Below are 19427 nucleotides of genomic sequence, written 5' to 3'. Positions count from 1 at the left end.
TTTAATATATAAAACAAAAAATTTATGAAGTGTCACAATAATAAATATGAAATAGAGTGCCCATTTTTGTTGTTGTATCACACTGTTTTCAAGATTAGCACCAATATGGACATATAAAGAGCATGCTGCTCTCTCATTTAAGACCATCAGTTTTTAAGCTTAGAAATGCAATTAAATCAACAGGAAACTGTTTATTTACTGATGGCACAATATGGCCCACAGTTAGTATCTTATGTATAATGCATTAAGTGAATTTTAAAGAGTATTATTTGTATTGGTTAATAAAATAGGCCATAACAGCCCCACAGGACCAAATGGAGAAGATAACAGAAACCTTTCATTGGAATTTCCCTAGATTTGCTCATACAATGCTCCAAATGCTTTTTGCAGTCAGAGGAAAGATTGAATTATTTTACTTACAGGAGTATTGGACTGTTCTGTTAACTTCTGCTCCCATACTTTCAAACGTCTCTCCCGTTCCTTTAGCTCCTGCTCTTTAAAGCTCAGATCACGCTCCAGTTTCTTCAGCCTCTCTAAGGTTGCCTCAATTTCACATCTGCAGAGAGACAATTTGTTAAGTCTCGTCTTTTTCTGACAGATATAAATTGTTCATAATTCCCACACGAACATTAATTAAATGTGAAAAGCTGAAAAGTACAATACTAACTCAAGCAGTACATTTAATTACCACCAAAACAAAGCCTTTCAGAGCATTAAAAACAACTGGTAGTGTTTATACTAGAGTATAAACCAGAATACCTTACTGCTTAAAAAAAAAAAGAAAGAAAAAAAAAGAAGGAAAATCCCATCTTTTCTTTTAATATAATGAAATAGGTGCTATCAGTGAAGGAAAGTCGGTTCGGAAGCGATAATCACTAGCACTGCTATATGTATAGGCTAACAGCCTCATTTGCTTGGAGTTTATAACTTGGCCATAAATATTATTTGGGCTGAAGCTTGTTATACACAGTCTCAATAGAGGACTTTCCCCACTCCCGTTTCTCAAGGTTAAAACATAACAGATATGTAACCCCACACCAATGCTTTTTGGTCACACTACTTAAAATAATAGAAAGTTGTGGGACACAGTTTGGATTCACAAGGATTTGGATTGGACCCCTCTACATCAAACTAGCTTTGATTTTAAAGGGCTGTTGGGTTTTTTGAGGCCCAAATCATAATATACCTGGACTCTGAAATTAAAGGAAGGACTTATAAGGGTGTGAATGAGTATGAGAGATGGGATGTTAAGAAGGAGTAGGAAAGGGGTTTTCAACACCGTTCTCGTAAAGTTTCATCTGTGAGGGGTGAATTAGCTGCAAGATTGTTCCCTTTAGCATATTTTCTAATGGCTTGTCCAATCTAGCATCAAAATGTCTCTGGATGGAACATCCATCAGTCCCCTTCGAACATCATTCAACAATCTCTCTTCTATAATATGTACACTAATCTGTTTTTAATAGAGATGGGCCAAACAAATAATTCATTGATGTTAGCCCAGGTTTTTCCTTGTGAATAATCAAGAACAGACTTTGATTTGTACTTATTTACTCATTATTTGAAGTTATTTGACTAATGCCTTATATGAACAAAGTGTAGCCTGTAGATTGCTGCAAACTGTGAACCCTAATTGCTGCCTCAAATGTCCACTATTCATGCTGTCTGACTGGTTAGTCACATGGCATTGTTTCTGCTCTCTAAACTCCCACAGGGAGGTTTCAAGATGGCTACATGAATACTTCAGCTGCAAATGCTCCTGAACAACTATTCACAAGATTGTTTTGTGGAGGTGGAAAAACCTTGCAAACGACATTTGCTCCCACAGATGTTTGCAAAACGCAAATAAAAGGGGCTGCAAACACTGGAGCAAAGTGAATTCTGGGTTTTTTGAAAGAATGTAAATACTTTTTTTTTTTTTTGGTAGTGTTCCTCCAAATCTAGCATAGCGTGATTCAGCTGGAACACCCACCTTAGGCAGCTCAGGCTGAAAGTTTGTGAAAGCTCATGTACTATTCCAAGATGGTACCTACAAACATGAAGGGGAACTCAACCCTCATTTAAAAAAAGAAAAGAAAAGAAGTAGGCTTGAAAACATGAACTAATGCGAACAGATTACTAGGGTTGAAAGCTTGTTGTTAGTTTTTTCCTAAAGACCATAAGTGATTCACAATCCCTTCACCCAAGGCTGGCCTTTGAAGGTCTAGCAAGCAACATAACCGTCAGTCCCTTGATTTCCAGGAAGACCTCACATCTTGTAGGCCTTGCAAAAACTGTTACAGCCAGTTTTGCAGAGGAGAACAGTTAATACATTTTTTGACTAAAACATCTACCCTTTTTAAAGGGCCAAGTCGACTAAGTACTGTGTAATTTAAAAGGCCTGAAAATGACAAGAACAAGAAAACTGATGATGTTAATATTCTAACTTATGTTATGTACCATGTATATTATTATATCTATTGTGTGTACAACAGGACAATTTGAGGACACTTGTTAGCATTGCTTTTGTTGGTTTGTGTCTCAACTTTATTGCTACTTATAGGTAGTTTTATACATTTTAAAATATGTAAATTATAGTTTTCTCTTAAATAAAATTCTGCAACAGGACAGTCCTGGTACCAATAGCTTTCCATACGTCAAAAGCATACTGTGTGCTGTGCTTATCTCTCCTCATTAGACAGACACCTCTCTTACAATAAAAGGTCAGTCTGCGAAAACAGCTGCATTCTGAAAAATAATTCCACTGTACATAATAAAACAGTGTAATTAAAGAGAAAGCTACCGCACATTGCCCAGTTAATGAGTCTGTTACTTCACAGACACAGCAGCTGGAAACATACATTGTAAGACGTGTGCATCTGTAGCTCTGCAGTTTGATCTTGCTTGCTTGATTTTGTTGAACCATTTCACCCTACAGTCTCAGAGAATGTGTCTTCTTATAAATGATACACACAAAAATGGTGACTTGTATGTGATTTTTTTTTTTAGTTTTGCACTTTCATTGATAGATCAAAACAAGCATTAATACGATCACATTTAAATAGCCAGAATAGAGGCTCTCAAAAAAAGGGAAAGAATGTGGCTAGTATACATGAAAAAAAATGCATACTAAATACAATCTCTATTTAACAATGAACATTTACATTACTTTTCAACCCTAATAAGAGACCTGCAGAAAGAACTATTAAATATGCTCTTCAAAATAAGTTTTATGTTGCCAGTCCTGAGACTGTTAGTCAGAAACAAGGACCTCCATTTGTAAAAATATCAGATATGGGGGAAGAAGAAGATATGGATTATGTTTAGACAATGATAAAAACAGACATATTAAATCAAATACTTTGGATTTTTACCAGCAGACATCACAGGAAGCTTGCAATCAAAAACATATTAGAGATGGGACAAATTGCCATCTGCCTATCTTTACTCTGCCATGCTGTACAAAATTAACTCTCTAGTTCTCTGTTTCATGCCAGTCAGAGCCACAGTAAGTCCAAGAGGAGTCTATGTACTCTGTGGCATCATATAGCCCCGTTGGGGTGCAATTTACTGCTGATCATTATACAAAACAAAAGAGTGCTCTGCCCTTTTAAAGGAGAAACAAATGAAAATCGACTTTCCTCAGCAGTGAGTGGCTTCAGCCAAATCCCAGATGTAAGTAACAGAGCGTGGCTCACCTCTCCAAAGGTTCTGCAAGGAGAGAGCCACATCCCCGTTCTCAACCTCGGCTCCAATCTTCTCTGTGACTTCTGCAGCCAGTCATCATCCGAGCTAACTCTTGACAGCACTTCCTATTCTTACCTACAGCTGGCCCAACTTGCTACTGGCCAAATTCCTAGGACATGTCTACACCAGGACACGCAGGAATGTTAATTCACCTTAACTAAAAGGGTAAATTTAAAGAGCCTGAGGCTTGGTCTACACAAGAAACTTAGGTTGGTATAACTGCATCTCTTAGGGGTGTGAACCCCTGAGCAACGCAGTTGTACTGATCTAACTCCTGGTGTAAATAGCACTGTGTCAATGGGACAGCTTCTCCTGTCAACATAGCTACCACCTCTCGAGAAGGTAGGCTAACTATGTCAACAGGAGAAGCCCTCCATTGGCATAGGAAGCATCTTCACTAAGTGCTACGACGGCGCTGCCTGTGCAGCAGTATCACTGCAGCGCTGTAATTGTAGAAAAGCCCCTAGTTATAGTGCCTTAAAGCCCCTTGTGGCTGCTCTCATTCCAAAGTACAGTGGCCTCAAATTTGCTTTAGCTTAATCCCCTTGGGCCACTTTACTTCTGAGTAAGAGAGTCCACACAGGAATTTAATGCATTTTAACTAAGGCTCTTTAAATTTGCACACCTTAGTTAATTCTCATTATCTTCCCTGAATGTCCACATGAAAACATGTCCCTAGACGCAGGGCAGGCAATTGTGGCTCTTATTCTAATCAGCAGGAGAGTAAACTCTTTTCATCCCAACTGCTGGATGGAGTCTCCATACACCCCACTATTCATACCTCCATACACCCCAATTTCTTTCTAACTGTGTCACATTTCTCTGACTACTTAACTCAGAATTTATCTTTGCTTCCAAGTGAATTGTTCTTGATCACGAATAAGTTTTTTTCCTCTCCTGATTCCCTTGTCTATAAGTTTATCAACTCTTCTGAAAAATTCTATAATTCATTTTTAACTTGAAACTGTACCTTTGCTGAAATGCCTTTCCATGGCTAGAACAACACTTTTCACTTGCAGTGCTTTATGTTTACAAAACATCAACCAGTATTCACAATGCAACAGCTTCTGTGCCCCAAAATGAAATATTTCATAAAACAGGTAAGAAGATTCCTAATAAAGGAATAAACTTGCCAAAAGAATAAAAGTTTAATCTTACTGAATGTCAATTCAACAGGTATCTACTTTGCTGAATGGACCAGATTTAGTGGATAGTTGTTTGGTTCCTTCAGGAATCTGAGTACTTGCCCATCTCTAATATAAATATTCCTTACCAGATCCATTGGATTAACGTCTTATATGAAGTTTAACACTGAATAATGCAAAAGGCAGCTATCTGGATTATAAAAAAAAAAAAAAGGAGCAATTACCATTATAGTAGCAGGACTGATCTTGCCAAAGTTTAAAAGGATAGTGGCAGAAAATGTGGAGGCTGCTTGTGGTCACATAATAAACCCGCATGATTAGACTTATTCTTCCAACATTTTTTGCCTTCTGATTGCTACCAAAAATGCAACACAGATAAAATACCAGTCCAGAAATCTGCAAGAATCATGGTGTCCAACAAACAATTCATATCCCAAAAGAATCTGGTGGATCCCTATTTGAGAGACAAGCATATTCAAAAGATATCTCAAGGCCAACTGGGGGGGGAGTGGTAGAGGGAAGATAGGGAAACAGATATATTGATTTCTTATAAAAAAATAAATGTGACAAATAGAAGCCATCCAACAACTTAAGTGCAGTTTAAACAAACATGGAAAAATTAAACATAAGAACAACAGATTTCCTCATCTGGTAAATAAAACCTAGCTGAACTTTCAACAAAAATAATATTTTTAGATAGTTGAAAATCAATACATTAGAAATTTGTTGTGTACCAGGCACTTCAAGATCAAACTGCAGATTTTCTAGTATACATGCAGTTTACATTTTATATCAGCAGATGGCGCAAAATGTTAGTATACTGTACTGAGAGCTGAGATGCAGTTAGGAGATTCTCTGCTGAGTCAGTGCAGGAATAATGTCAGCTCTAAAACATGCTATTTATACTCTCATCATGTGACCTGGCTCAAACATCCCATCTTGTGCTCACTTTTTCCACACACACAATAAAATTCCCTAGTTATCAATTCCCCTTTGAAGTTTACCAACAAAGTTTGGGATTGTTTTGTTTAAACCCCATGTCTATAATCTCTTCCTTATTCTTTACTTCCCAGCTCCAGTTTTCTTGAATGTTTTTCTTTGCTTGTTTTCAGAGCTGCAGGCACAGAATATTTGAGTATTTGTGCTCCCAGTTTACCTGGACAGTGGCCAAAGCTTCTTAATATAGACTGCAATAAGATCATCCTCTGCCTGTGCAGATCTGCTTTCAAAATTCTTGTCCAAACACTAAGAAATATTGTGACGCGCTAAGCTTACATACTGAGAAAGAAGCTTTTGGAACATTTCTCTTATGTTATTCTTTGCACACATATAAAATAGATTGAAAATTGGATCAAAAACTGTTTCAAATAATGGAAAGGGCCCTTTACCTGGGTCTCCATTTGTAAGCATACCACTGGAAACAGGTTGTATCATTTGTTCAAACAATTTTTGTGCATTATCACAAATAACGGGTTGGCAGAAGTAAGTCCTATCATGTGGATGCACAACTGATAACACCAAGTGGCTGCACATGCAAAGATTCAGACTCATAAATGTAGGCTTGTTTTGAAAATTTGGCCTTTTATGTCCCTTCCCTGTGTAACATGTAATTTGCACACTTATACACACAGATATGTACAAATGTAGTAATATGTAGCTTGAATCACAAATATCTTCACGTTAGAGACTGAATTCACACCCCTGGTTTTAAGATTTGGATGGCAAAACCCATATAGTGTAATATTAATAAAATGCACAGCTTAAGCGTATTGACTCATAACTCACGTTCCACAACATTCTGGGTAGTCTTGAAAAAAACCAAGATCAAATATGTTCCAAAAATATCTACAGAACAAGTATTTTGTATTAAGAAAGTGGTTGCCATCTTGCCACCTGAGTCTGATTTCTTCTCCTTTTAGTAACTCTAATGCCAGCCACACAATTTGGCACTTAACCCTCTGGAAAGAGTCTTAATTTGCCCACATCATTTCACCTGAACACCATACCATCTTATTATGGAAGCAAAGAAACATACCTCCACTCTGCCTTGTTATGCAGGAATGAGTTACACTGGTCTGGAAGGTTGCTGTCATTGGACATGGATTCCAGAATTGAAATGATCTGCTTGAAAGATGGTCTTTTCTGAAGACAAAATGATAACAATAATCAGGGTTTTGTTTTAATATCGGACAATGTTAAAACATTAATGGGATTTCTCCTACTGCAACTGCAAGCACAAGCCTGCAAACAGCACACAGACTGGGATGCTGCCTACATAATTATCAGGTGTTCAGCTCATGGAAAAATTATTCTAAACCCATATATTTAAACTGTATACTTTCCACTGGAAAAGTCAGCACAAAAACTGGTACAATCTACAATTATGGCAGGGGAGGGATAGCTCAGTGGTTTGAGCACTGACCTGCTAAGCCCAGGTTGTGAGTTCAATCCTTGAGGGGGCCATTTAGCGATCTGGGGAAAAAATTAGGGATTGGTCCTGCTTTGAGCAGGGGGTTGGACTAGATGACCTCCTGAGGTCCCTTACAACCCGGATATTCTATGATTCTGTGGGGCCCCAACCTGCTACTATCACAATGTAAAATAATTAACAACAACAACAATATAATAAGGGATTTATAATGATTAGAAAGAAGGGTTTCTCGTGCAAAGAAGGAAAATTCTACCTAACAGTCCTAATCTGGGAGAAGCACGCCTCCCAGGGATTGGCAATGCCTTTCATAACACAGCTTTGCAACTGTAGGTCACAGGTAGGAACCCAACACTATTGATAGCTTGTACCAAATAGCTTGTACTGAATAGCTACAAGCCATTTGGTAGCCCGAGTGTGAGATCTCAGTTCAATTCCTACTAGACAAAGGTCCACATCACAAAAATTGCCCCTCCATAACGGGCACCCTTGTTGGTAGTCTCAGCAGAAGTCAGGGACTGAACAGACATCAGGATAATTGTGGTGATTCCTCCATGACAAAGCTGGGCATGTTGCCAAAGCAGTCAGGGGGGGAAGTTCACAGTACCCATGCATGTGCTATTCATGTCCTGTGCAAAACTAAAGGCGGTCATTCTTAAACCCCTTTATGAAAACTAAATTCACTCATCATTCAGAGCAGTCACAACTTCTCTGCATTTTCTACTTTCTGCAGTCACAAAGGAAGCTATAGAGTAAGATAATTGTTGAAAACTGAAAAAGCCACAGTTAAATATATTTCTTGAAAGAGCAGTGACTCCATTAGTCTGTTTGACAGACCCCAGGCAAGGTTGAGACAAAAGGTTGAGACAAAATGTAGATACATAATAAAGGGATGATGCACATTCTCTCTGCATCTCATCGGTAATTACACCATTTCTGCTAAAATTACAGATGCAGCAATTAAAACGTGCGTTTTAATTTGGGTGCACAAAAACAATTAGGAACAATGCTGAGGTGTCTCTCCCAGGAAGATCTAAGTGATTTCTACATTATAAAAGAGAGACAATTTCTTTATTTCAAATGTCAAACAGCATAAAAAGTGTCAAATGTATAACAAAAAAAAGACAACCTCTCTTATACAGTAGTGCTGCACTATTCAACGCTAACTGGAGGCTTTTTTTGTCTGTCATTTTTTGGTCCATCTACACAATTTTCAGGCAAATGGTGCAGCAAGCAGATTTTCTCAGCGTTTGCCCAGCCATTGCTGTATCTGTGCATTTTGGCTCCTATCCCATAGAGTTCCCTGTACTGTAACCTGGAACATAACACGGTAGCAAGTGCAAACGTGGCAGTACTTTATTTGTACCTGTTGCTATAATTCTATAAATTGTTTCTAGTAAAGAATCCCAGTAGTTTGTTACAATGGTTCTCTCCCGTTAGTGAATCTCCACATGCATTACAGCGGACGGGGACTACACCATCACACAATTCCACATGGATGATGTTATAGGTAAAGCTTAGCAGGAGGCTCCCTTGTACCCATTTTACTCTGTGCTTAGAGTCCCAGAATACAATCATTGCTAGTTTTGGGTGGTGCTGCTCCAGGAGGCCAGGAGCTGATTTTTCAACTTGTTTTATTCTTTTCATATATTTAGCTGTTGCTGACCCAAATCCAGTGAAATGCACAAGGTCAGGGCTGCAGTCACTTGCCCTGTTTTGGGTTTGTGAGTAGCAATGTATGCTAAATGCATTCCTGTAATTTCAATAGCTTTTCATTGATGTTCCACCTCTGTTTGCCTGGAGTGTGGGATATGCAATGGGACAGCTTCCAGAACATGTTGGAAACCCCAGACACCATTAATGTATTTGTGTAGTGCTATTAAACACTATACAATCACTTAATAGGTGTGTAGTGTGTCCTTACTAAACTAGTTGCATTATCTGATTTTCAGGAGCAGATGAAGAGAGAGCAGCCCTGTTACCCAGGGTTCCTGGGGAAGCCCTCTTTGACAATGCCATGGTCTGCAAAAGAGGCGTCACAAGCCCCTGTTACATAAGCAATAAAATATTGAAATTAATACAAGTTTCGTTTCCAGAATGTTTGTGCGCATTCTGCTTGGTATGTCTTTCTGGGGGTCTTTGGGAAGTACTGTGCAGGGCGGAGGCCAGCCAACTACTTCTTATGCTGCTCTCAGACCTGCCTAAACAGAGGGAGGGAATATAATGGTTGACAGAGAACAGAGCTGTCTCTGAAGGGCAGTTCAAAGCATTGAGTGACTGAGTTAGTTGTATGAAGCAATACAATGGTCAATACGATACCTGAGGTTCCTGCACACACTACTACCAAATTGGCAAGCAGTGAACCAGGACAGCCACAGGAGTTGTCAAAACTTTGTTCCAAGTGGACATTCACAACAGTACTGGGAATGCTTGTGCATCTATGCATGTGGACACCAACTGTTTTACAGGCCTGGTAGGTACCTGAATCAGCCTTGGCAACAGCTTTTCTCTCAAAGGTAAATGGGATTTTGTCTGGAGCTGGAATGAGGCAACAGGTCTACACTGATTTTTTTTTTTTTTTTTTAAAAGGAAGGTACCTTTTAATTTAATAAAAACACTGTAAGCACAGATTGAGGACTTTGGCTAAGATGTGGAAAAGTGACGCGTGATTTGGGGTGCCCAGCTTGAGATACCTTCTTTTTGGTCAGTGGGTGCTCAGCACTTTCTGAAAACAAGACTCCTGAAAGAGGTTTCAAGTTGGATACCCAAAATCACTAGTCACTTTTTAAAAATCTTGGCACTTACATCTCAATGCCTCATGGAAAAACTTTATAAAAGAAATTCCAATTCCAATGAATTGTGACGAATATTTTCAGTGTTTTCCTTAACTCAATATTTATTACTTGGCATGTTTGTATAAAAACAGGTCCTTTGATTCTATTACTTTATCTGTTCCAACTACCTCTCCCAGTTCCCAAGCCTCAGATGATAATGGTATTTCTAATAATTTATGATGTCCCAGATCAGGTGGAGGATAAGCTGTAGAAACATATGAAACTGTAAGAAATACAAGACCCTGTTTTAAGGTAAACTTCTCTACTAAATAAAGAGATCAATAGGGAGAAATCTTGTAAAAGCAACTATCTAATATCTTAGAAAAATAGGTTGTCTTGAAAGTGGTTGTCTAAGACAAGTAGTTGCCTATTGGAGGTGCTCTTTAATAATCATTATTAATACTTAGCACATAATTGTCTTTTTCCATGTAAAAAGCACTTCACTAAAGTTACTTTAACTTATAGGTTTTACCATATAAATACAATTCCTCTATGCATGCTTTATTCATAGCGATTTCAATTCAATGGGATAGATAATTTTCTTCAAATAGTAAGAAATTCTATAAAATTGAAAGCAAAGCCTAAAAACTGACAGACTAATCACAGGCAAATCACAGGGGAGTTGCATATTGTGGTATTACAATAAGGTCACAGTAGTCTATAACAAGGATTGCACTATATACTCCCTCTGAAGCGATGACTTTAACAACAAGCAAGTTGGCCACCAATATTTCAGAAGAACCCTTTATCACTAGGTGCTAGTCTGTCACCTTAGATTCCTATGCAGAAAGTCCCTCCACGTGCAGCTCTCTCCTCTTTTACAGAAGAAGGGCCATCTTCTCATCACCATCTCTGGAGATCTGTGTCTCACGAGGAAGTGGCCTAAGGAAATGGTTGTTATGCTCCAGCAATTTGCAGAAAAGCAGCACGATGCTGCATTAACTTTTCATCATAGCTGTCTAGGAACGAAGGGACTCCCTTCATAGGAAACTGGAGGGGGCTAAGGAGTCTGCAATGAAGAGGCACAGAGTCTTCATTTGGAAGGCACCATGTTGTTGGTGGATCTCAAGGGTCTTGAGGGACAGAACCCTCCACTCATTCAATGAGAGAACATGCCTTGTCCCCCACATAAAAATCTGGGGAAAAACTCTACAAGGAAGGTTTTCTTCTTCCTATCTCCCTCTCAGGTTCTTTCCAAGCAACAAGACGATCTAGCTTTAAAGTAGCCAATTCATCCAGGAACAAATCCTGGTTCCACTGAAGCAGTGGCAAAACTCTTATTGACTTCAACGGGACCAGAATTCTGACTCCACCAAACTGAGTAAAGCAATATCATTTTCCTTCGTTACCTATCTTCACAAGAGAAGGAAATGCCTGCTCACATTTGATAACAAAGCTGATGCCATTATGAACTGTTTTCCAGCTACCTCCACAGGTATCTTTCCAACTAATTTTCTGCACAGCAGAATAGGGCAGTGGACTGAACTAAAATGGACTTTTCCCATCATCTATATGAGTCTTTACTAAGTAAATATTCCTTTAAATTACTCTTTTAGTTATCCCCACAAGGGCAGTTAAACAGGTGCAAAGGTTTACAAGCTTGATATAACAACTCTTCTTGAAGTTGCTTTTTATTCTGTTTTCATGTTAATTTAGGGCTTGTTCTGCCATCCTTATTCACACCGTGCAGGAATGTATATTGCAAATGCTCCCAATGTGCTTAGGGTGTCAGAATCAGGCCTTTAATCATTACATTATATGTGCAACTGCTTTGGGACTTCTGTGAAGAAATAATTTTATGAAGAAAATTTGTTTTATAGGTAAGAACTAAACTATTTTTTCATTAAGTTACAGAAAAAATGTATTAGTTCTTCCCATCCTACCTTATGCACAGCTGTTCCAGTCAGTATCCCAATGCTGACTTCCTTAAACAGGTCTGGCTTTAGAAGGCAAGAGAGGCATCCAGCCATATGTTCTAGATGATCATAATGAAAAGCCCTAGCTAACAGTTTTGAATTGGTTTGCAGCAGCAGTAATAGGCCAGCTGTGCCCTACAAAATAAGACTTACACACTAAATTGATGAAGACAAAAAAGAAATAGATACATTTAACGTGAACACAATAAATGAAATTACCTTTGAATCAGCTTCCCAACACTGATGCATCAGTTCTGCAAAACTTCTGGGACAACTGCTTGGAATGGTTAATCTCTGCAATGGAGAGAGGATTCACCAGTTAAATGACAGCAAAGAGCATTTTATTTTTTTTTAATGGTTTAGTCATAATACTTTCCATAAGACTGGTCATTTGATGTTTCAAGCAAAAAGATGAGGAAATTGTTCAAAATAATCATTAACAGAATAAAGGCCGGTATGACAAAAGTCCAAAATTGAGGATCAATGTTCAAAATCCAAAAGAAGACACCATGGACAGGTACAGTTAGACTCATAAGGGATGGGTGGAGCAAATATTCAAACATAGTAGGTTAAAAAATTAACATGTGCCCAATAGATCAAATGAGGCAAACCCATGGAAAGTCTCGCAAATGAATATTAAATGTTTGGATCCAATTAACTGCATTACTGGGTGTCCACAGATGTAAATATAAATGTGATGTGGGAGAAAACTTAACCCCTTTCTCCCACATAAAGTAATCCAGCAATATTTTAGTAAAATCACTGTTGATATCACAGAGAAATGGCTGAAATACACATTGCATTGTCTGAGGAGGTGATGAAGTTAAAAAAAATATAAAAGATTTCTATGAGAACCTTACTCCACAAGGTAAGTTTCATGAAGCTGTGGTCAGACTGATTAATTGTGATATCAGTTGCTCAAAAAAAGAACTCAAGGCCAGTACTAAAACCATTAGCTGTACAATTACAAAACAATTACAACCAGGACTGCTGCAACAAAGAACGAGTTCTAAACCAATTTGGTTTCCTTTGTAGGGAATTAGAAAGATACCTAAAACAGGCTCTCTTAGAGGCAACTTTTAATTTGCAAACTCTTTTTCAGTCTGGAAAGATCCAAACCCAATCTCTACATTTGATGAAATGAGTATCTTTACCACATTACATTACAAGGAGATACCCTGGGCTCTCAGTTAACGGACTTCAGATGTTTGATACCAACTAAAATAGATATGTAAATACACAACAGAATGGTTCTTCATTGGAGGATCTGGAAGGACCTAGAAATCTGAGAGGCCAAGATGGAAAAATGATTCTCTAGTCCTATAAACAGGACAGAGGCATATAAAGATGATCTAACCAAGATATTATAGTTCCATTCAAACCAACTTGCTATCCCAGGCACTTTGCTGCACTAATTCTGGCACTGCACAAGTAAAGCAGAGCAAGTTGTATCAAATTATACCATTATATTACTACAACGTGACCTGCAAAGCCATATGAGCCACAGCATGCCAAAATAGGAGTACAACAAATTTGTCTGCATTAGCATTTAAACAAGACAAAAACTGGAAACATGAGATCAGTAATGCCTTTATTGTGTGAGTGTAATTATTAAAATAATGCATTGCTGGTGAAAAGGCTTTCTGCACAAAAAATACACTGAAATTCCTACAGTGCATGAACAAATTGCACGGCTATTTGATACTCGGTCAAGTCATTTGCCTAAAAATATGTCTGCTAGCCTTGCTATGGCATTTGTGTGTAACCCTCACTGTTCCAGTAGATGGAAAATAAATTAACAGGAGACACGTAATCATCAATTACATCTGTTTTATGTGTGCAGAATGTAATTTGTCAGGAAATATATAGGTAGCATATTCCAAGGCTATCATACCATAATAAAGAAGATATTCTCAGTATTAATTTGTCATTAGCTAATGCCAACCATAATCTGAGCATTCATATTGGGGGTGGAGCAGGTCTGGATTAAAATGGAAAATATTCACGAAGGATGAAATTCACCTGTGTGCAGAAGACTAAAACAAGACCCAGGCACCACTGAAGTCCTACTTAACCTCTTAGGAACTCCCTTTGCACCAGGTTGATCTTTGCCCTCAGTGAGTATGCTTTAGAACCAGTTCTGCACTGACTTTTATGGGGAGTTCTGCACTGACTTTTAGAGGGAGAAGAACGCAAGATTGGATCAACAGTGTGTTTAATTCTGCTCTGAATCGCACCTATGCAACCTCATTGACATCAGTAGGGTTTGCACTGGTTTATTTGAGAGAAGAACCTGCCCCTTTATATTTATTTACTTGCTGTGAGACACACAAACATTCCATTTTTCTTCTGTTGGAGAAGTGAGGAATAGGAGAGCAAGTTATTGCAGGACTGTTATTTTGCAGGACTGTGTTGGGCATATTCAATATATTGTGATCAGATTAAAAAAATAATCTGTGAGAGTTAAACTATCAGTGTCAATTCATTCACTGCACCACTTAGGAAGGAAGACTGTGTAATAGGCACCACCATGCTGTTGCAACTAACATCTAGTATTGAGAGGTTCATGAAGGACACTTGTTTTTTCTTAAGCTTCTTCTGGCGGCATGTAAGGCAGCATGGCATGCCCATATTTTGCTTATAATATATTTTAATAGTTCCTTGCTTTGGAAAACCATGAGGAAATATATCTGTACCCTTTAACATCTTTCAGCCGAAAATCAGTTCTCTTCAAATCATTTTAAATGGTCTGGTATTGTATGGCAGATCCTGCATAAACCTGTGTACTTGATATGCACAGGAATGCCATATACAGTATATGGAAAAGTTTCTGGTCTCTCTCTCCAAAATAACTTGGCATTAGCTGTATGAGGCTTTTTCCATAATGGGAGAAGGAATCCCATTTGTTTCCTGTTCTGGAAATATTATTCTGTAGAAGGCTGAGTTCATAAGGCTTCTCTCTATTAATGTAGCATTTCCAACTAATCTGGACATCTCATATACTTGGACAGGGAGTGGAACCAATCCAGTCCCCAAACAGAACTAAAAAAGAAAAAATACAAAGGTGTTTCCCTCTTCATTTGTCTCTCCCTCTGCTATTTAATATTTAACTCTATTTTATTTAAGTATTTTGGGAAACAGTTTGTATAGAAGAATATAAAATTTTATTGTAGAGATACTGGGTTGTATTATAATGTTACCCAAGCTTCCACTATGTCTAGATAGTAGAGGTTTCCTCTTAACTGAGATTTCCATGCTTGTCTGTGTGTGGTACAGTCCCAACTTTAAATGTTTTTTAAATGTAGTTACTGTCTTTGATATCAAAGAACCATGTGTTCAGACATATAGCTCACATGCCCAACTAACTGAAAGCTTCAATTTGTGCGAAGAAGAAAAGCGAAGCTGGGGACGCTGTACAAACGGTGTTTACACCACTGAAGTTCTTTTGAAATGGAAAGACTCTGCATGAGGAAGCTTGCAGCTATGCCACAGCCTTGCCAATACCAGTGAGGAGCTCATCTTCAATGTAGTGTTGAACGTAGGTGGCAAAACTGTAATTTCTCTCTTTTTTTTTAAACTATTTTTTCTTCTTTTATTTTTGAAATTCTCATCTAAGCGGCAGTTTCTTGTACTATAGTGACTCCTGCTGGGAGAGTTAAGTTGAAGTAGCTGAAGGTCTCTTACAGATATATCAACTCCCGGCCAGTAAAAAGATGTCCTAAACGCAGGAGATGGAGTTAAACTGTTCCCCTACCTTGGACGCAATGGCTTCTTTCATCACTAAGAACAAACCCCTAGGTTTTACAATTGAGACTGAGAAACTAGTACAGTACTTGTACAATTTTTGATCTACAGCATCACGACGTGAAGCTGCAACAATTAGATGTAAAGGGTCCATTCATGAGGAATAACATCACTTTGACCCTTTGTGTTAGCTCCTACTGCTAATCTTTCCATACGCGTGAACTTACTTTCAATTTGAAGAAGATGAAAAAGTCTTTTGCAAAACCCCAATACTGTTTTCTGATCTATGTACCTGAATGTAGAAATGTAGTCTTACCTCGTTTTTTTCCACTACAAGCCAAGCTACTTGTAATCCTTCCAAGCCTTTAAAGGGGACCTCCCTTGTTAGCATCTCCCAGAGAACCTGGAGCAGAAAAAAAAGAAAAGAATTTTTATTTCTGTACTTTGTATTTTAAATACATCATTAAACCCTGATACAGCACTATCTGTATCCAATTAATGGGCAACCAGATCCCATTTGCAGTAACTTGGACAAATGTTTGTGTGCAAGATCCTCTCTCTAAATTAATTTTATTATTTCTGTTTTTCTCTCTAAAGCAAAACCAAATAAAAAACTGTGTTGCGCGGGGCCCAGGGTCTGCAATTTTGTGAAACCCATAGGAAATATTCTCTTTCCTTTAAACCATAAAGTGGTGGTTCATCCTTGCAAGATAGTGAACTCCCTCTCCCCAACCCCAACTAGACAAACCTTTTCATTACAATAATCCGACATTTTAAAATATTTCTATACAACTACAGATGGCTTCTTAGTAACAGTAACAACAACAACAGTAACAACAACTTCTTAGTAAACAGTATCTGAGCCTATACGTTTTTAGCTTCTGAGATATGCCTATAACAAAACACCCAACCCAAAATATACTTTGTAAGTAATATAATAATTGTCGCTGCCAACAAGTTTGTGATTATATTAAACTAAGTGGTATAGCAGATATCGGATATTAATATTTTATCTTTAATCTCCCTACAATACTTTATTTTCAGACATGGGAGGATCTCCTCCATCTGTGTATACATGTAACATTTTTGCACATATTGCACCAACTCATTAAATCAAATGGTAACTGAGAATCTCAAATACTTCGTAAAAATGAGATCAACATCACCAAAAGAGCTAAGAATCAATAAGCCCAACTTCTTTTTCTACTATAGAGACATAATATTGGAGTTTAACAAGTTAAAAGTCACTCTCGTCTCCATTCATACATGTATCTACTACACTGGATCTCCATATATGTATCTCTTGATACAGATATTAATAACTATATAAAAACTTCTTCAGCTCAAAACACACCAAAAAGGGGCCAACATTTATTGACCACTTAGCCAAAAGTTCCAAGCACCTTGTATAAGTCTTGATATCCTATGCTATTTGGGCTAGTACTCAGGCTTATTCAAGCCACATCATTTTCAATGAATTATGGCCAACTTTGAAGGTAATTAGTAGGAACATGCAAGAATATTGGCGGACACAATATTGGCAGAAAAATCAAATGAACAGGGTGTTCTATCAAAAGAGCTGCCAATAATTCTGATTGAGCCAGAACCTGATTAGTAAAGGTAAAAGTATCTTAGAAGAAGTCATTGTACTAAAAATTTTCAAGGGAAAGTATTCATACAGTTACCCAATCCCCTGTTGGTTTAGTTCATTCCCTTTAGAAGAAGGAAAATACAACTCAATTTGTTATTCCAGTTACCACACATCTGCTGGTAAGGCTGAGGAAAAGAAGGGAATTTAACTGCAAAAAAAAAAATTCACTAATTTGGTATTCCCATGAAGCTCAGACACCCCAATAAGCAGTCAGCATAAAACAAAAGCCACCAAACTGTGCAGGTGAGCAGACTCGCAGAATTACCTCATCTGTATAACTGTGGGGCTATTGTGCCCTATGTACTACAAAACGCCACAGGAATTCTCACTAAAGATCACACATCAAATGTATAATAATGGTTAGAATTGTAAAATATTATTTAAAATTCTTCAAATGAACAATATTACATATTGAAATATGTAGGTTTCATATACCACCAAAAGCCTGTAGCTGTAAAAGACAACAATTATGCTTTTCTCACACAACAGGTAGTGGTTGTATGTTTCCATTCATGCACATAAATTTCCACAGAACATTTTGCACTGAATTCGTTTTTGATGCCATTTTTACTTTTATTTCCATTGTCTTATATAGCTCACTGGTTTCCTAACCTAACTGTATTAGCTCCAAATACTCCAAACTATACTTCATAACCCAGAAGAGATTAAGGAATCTGAGAAAAGTAGGAAGAATTCCCTTTTAGTATCCCTATTGTTCACTAGTAGCATTAGAAAGCCAAAAGATGAGGAACTTGAGTCCCAAAAGTCTCTGTTATTTCCAAAAGATTTACGTAGAACAAGCTTTGTCAGTGATGCCAATTTCATATTCAAATCAACAATCTAAATAAAGATTTTCCCACCAAACTGGAGCTCCATGGTAACATTTTAATTGCCTTGTTTTTGTAAGAGTTTCAACACAGTCTTATGAATTGGCTACAATAGACTGTCAGTCAAAGTGGAACCAAAACTGCAGAGGGAAGCAGTCTAACTGTAGACACAGTTCAGAGAACCATACATAAAAGGATTTACCGCAGAGGTTTGCAAATTGTGGTCCCTAGAGCTCAGTCTCCTTCTTGTGAACAGATAGAGAGAAAGTGAACATGTGGGGAGGAGGACAGGAAATGAAGAGCAAGAGTGTGATTGTCTTTTTCAGAAAGTTTCAAATACTTTCCCAACATTACTTAGTTCCTAAAAATTCCCACTATTACTTCAAGTTCAGTTCCACTGGGGGCAGTTACGCTGGGAACACTACAGACAGGGCTCCAGGGAGCTGCCAGCAGTTTAAGTACCGTATTGTCTATCTTTGCTCAGAGCAGGTCTACACAACAATGATTAAAATACTGATGGCCGCTGGTGTCTTGTCTACACGAGAGCTCTTCCCCTTGTTACCACTCTGGCTTTGAAATGGCAGTAGCAACAACAGGGGATTTTTTGTAAAAGAGTCCTCATAAAGACCAGACCCACAACAAATTTCATGTTGACTCTAGCATGTCAACTTCAAAATTGTCATGTACTTTCTCCTCTTTTCTTTTTGTGAAGGGCTTTCTATACATGGAGTTATCTCCGATTAACTATACTTGATTAACTCCATTTATGGACACTCTTATTCCAGAATAAGAGTGCCTTGTTCTGGTTTACCTTTAAGCTTATTCTGGAATAAGGGTGTGCACGCAAGGAGTTTATCAGTGATTGCTAATCAGGAATAACTGTATTCAGACAATCCTTAGAAGAGACCACTACACTAGTCAGTAGTGGCTAGGTCTGGAATGTGGATAATGGAAGACCAAATAAATGAGGATATCCCTTTTAATCCACACTACCTGTAAAAGTTTGTGTTCATGTAGAGGGTTTCAGCATAGCAATCAATCCTGAATTTAATTGTTTGAATACTGCTTTTAGAGAAGGTGAAACGAAAGAAGGGATTTTGAAGGTAGAATGGGGTCTTCTCAGATCCTTTTTCCTCAGCCTCTTTAAGATCTGCTGAAG

General features: G+C 37.9%; 1 protein-coding gene across 2 annotated transcripts in view; it reads right to left on the bottom strand.

Moving 5' to 3' along the window:
* Positions 1-19427, bottom strand: part of MAP3K20 (mitogen-activated protein kinase kinase kinase 20) — a 125989-nt gene that overhangs the window by 42320 nt on the left and 64242 nt on the right. For both annotated transcript variants that reach the window (XM_084643368.1, XM_084643367.1), the window contains exons 8-11: positions 16107-16193; positions 12266-12340; positions 6904-7010; positions 421-556 (exon numbers count right to left, since the gene is read on the bottom strand). In XM_084643368.1, coding sequence (XP_084499494.1) covers positions 421-556; positions 6904-7010; positions 12266-12340; positions 16107-16193 — 405 coding nt within the window. The remainder of the gene's footprint in view (positions 1-420; positions 557-6903; positions 7011-12265; positions 12341-16106; positions 16194-19427) is intronic.

This window comes from Lepidochelys olivacea, assembly GCF_965140295.1.
Source record: "Lepidochelys olivacea isolate rLepOli2 genome assembly, chromosome: 11".
Taxonomy (NCBI): domain Eukaryota; kingdom Metazoa; phylum Chordata; order Testudines; family Cheloniidae; genus Lepidochelys; species Lepidochelys olivacea.
The sequence above is the reverse complement of the archived record's forward strand: the minus strand, read 5'-3'. Positions and strand labels throughout refer to the sequence as shown.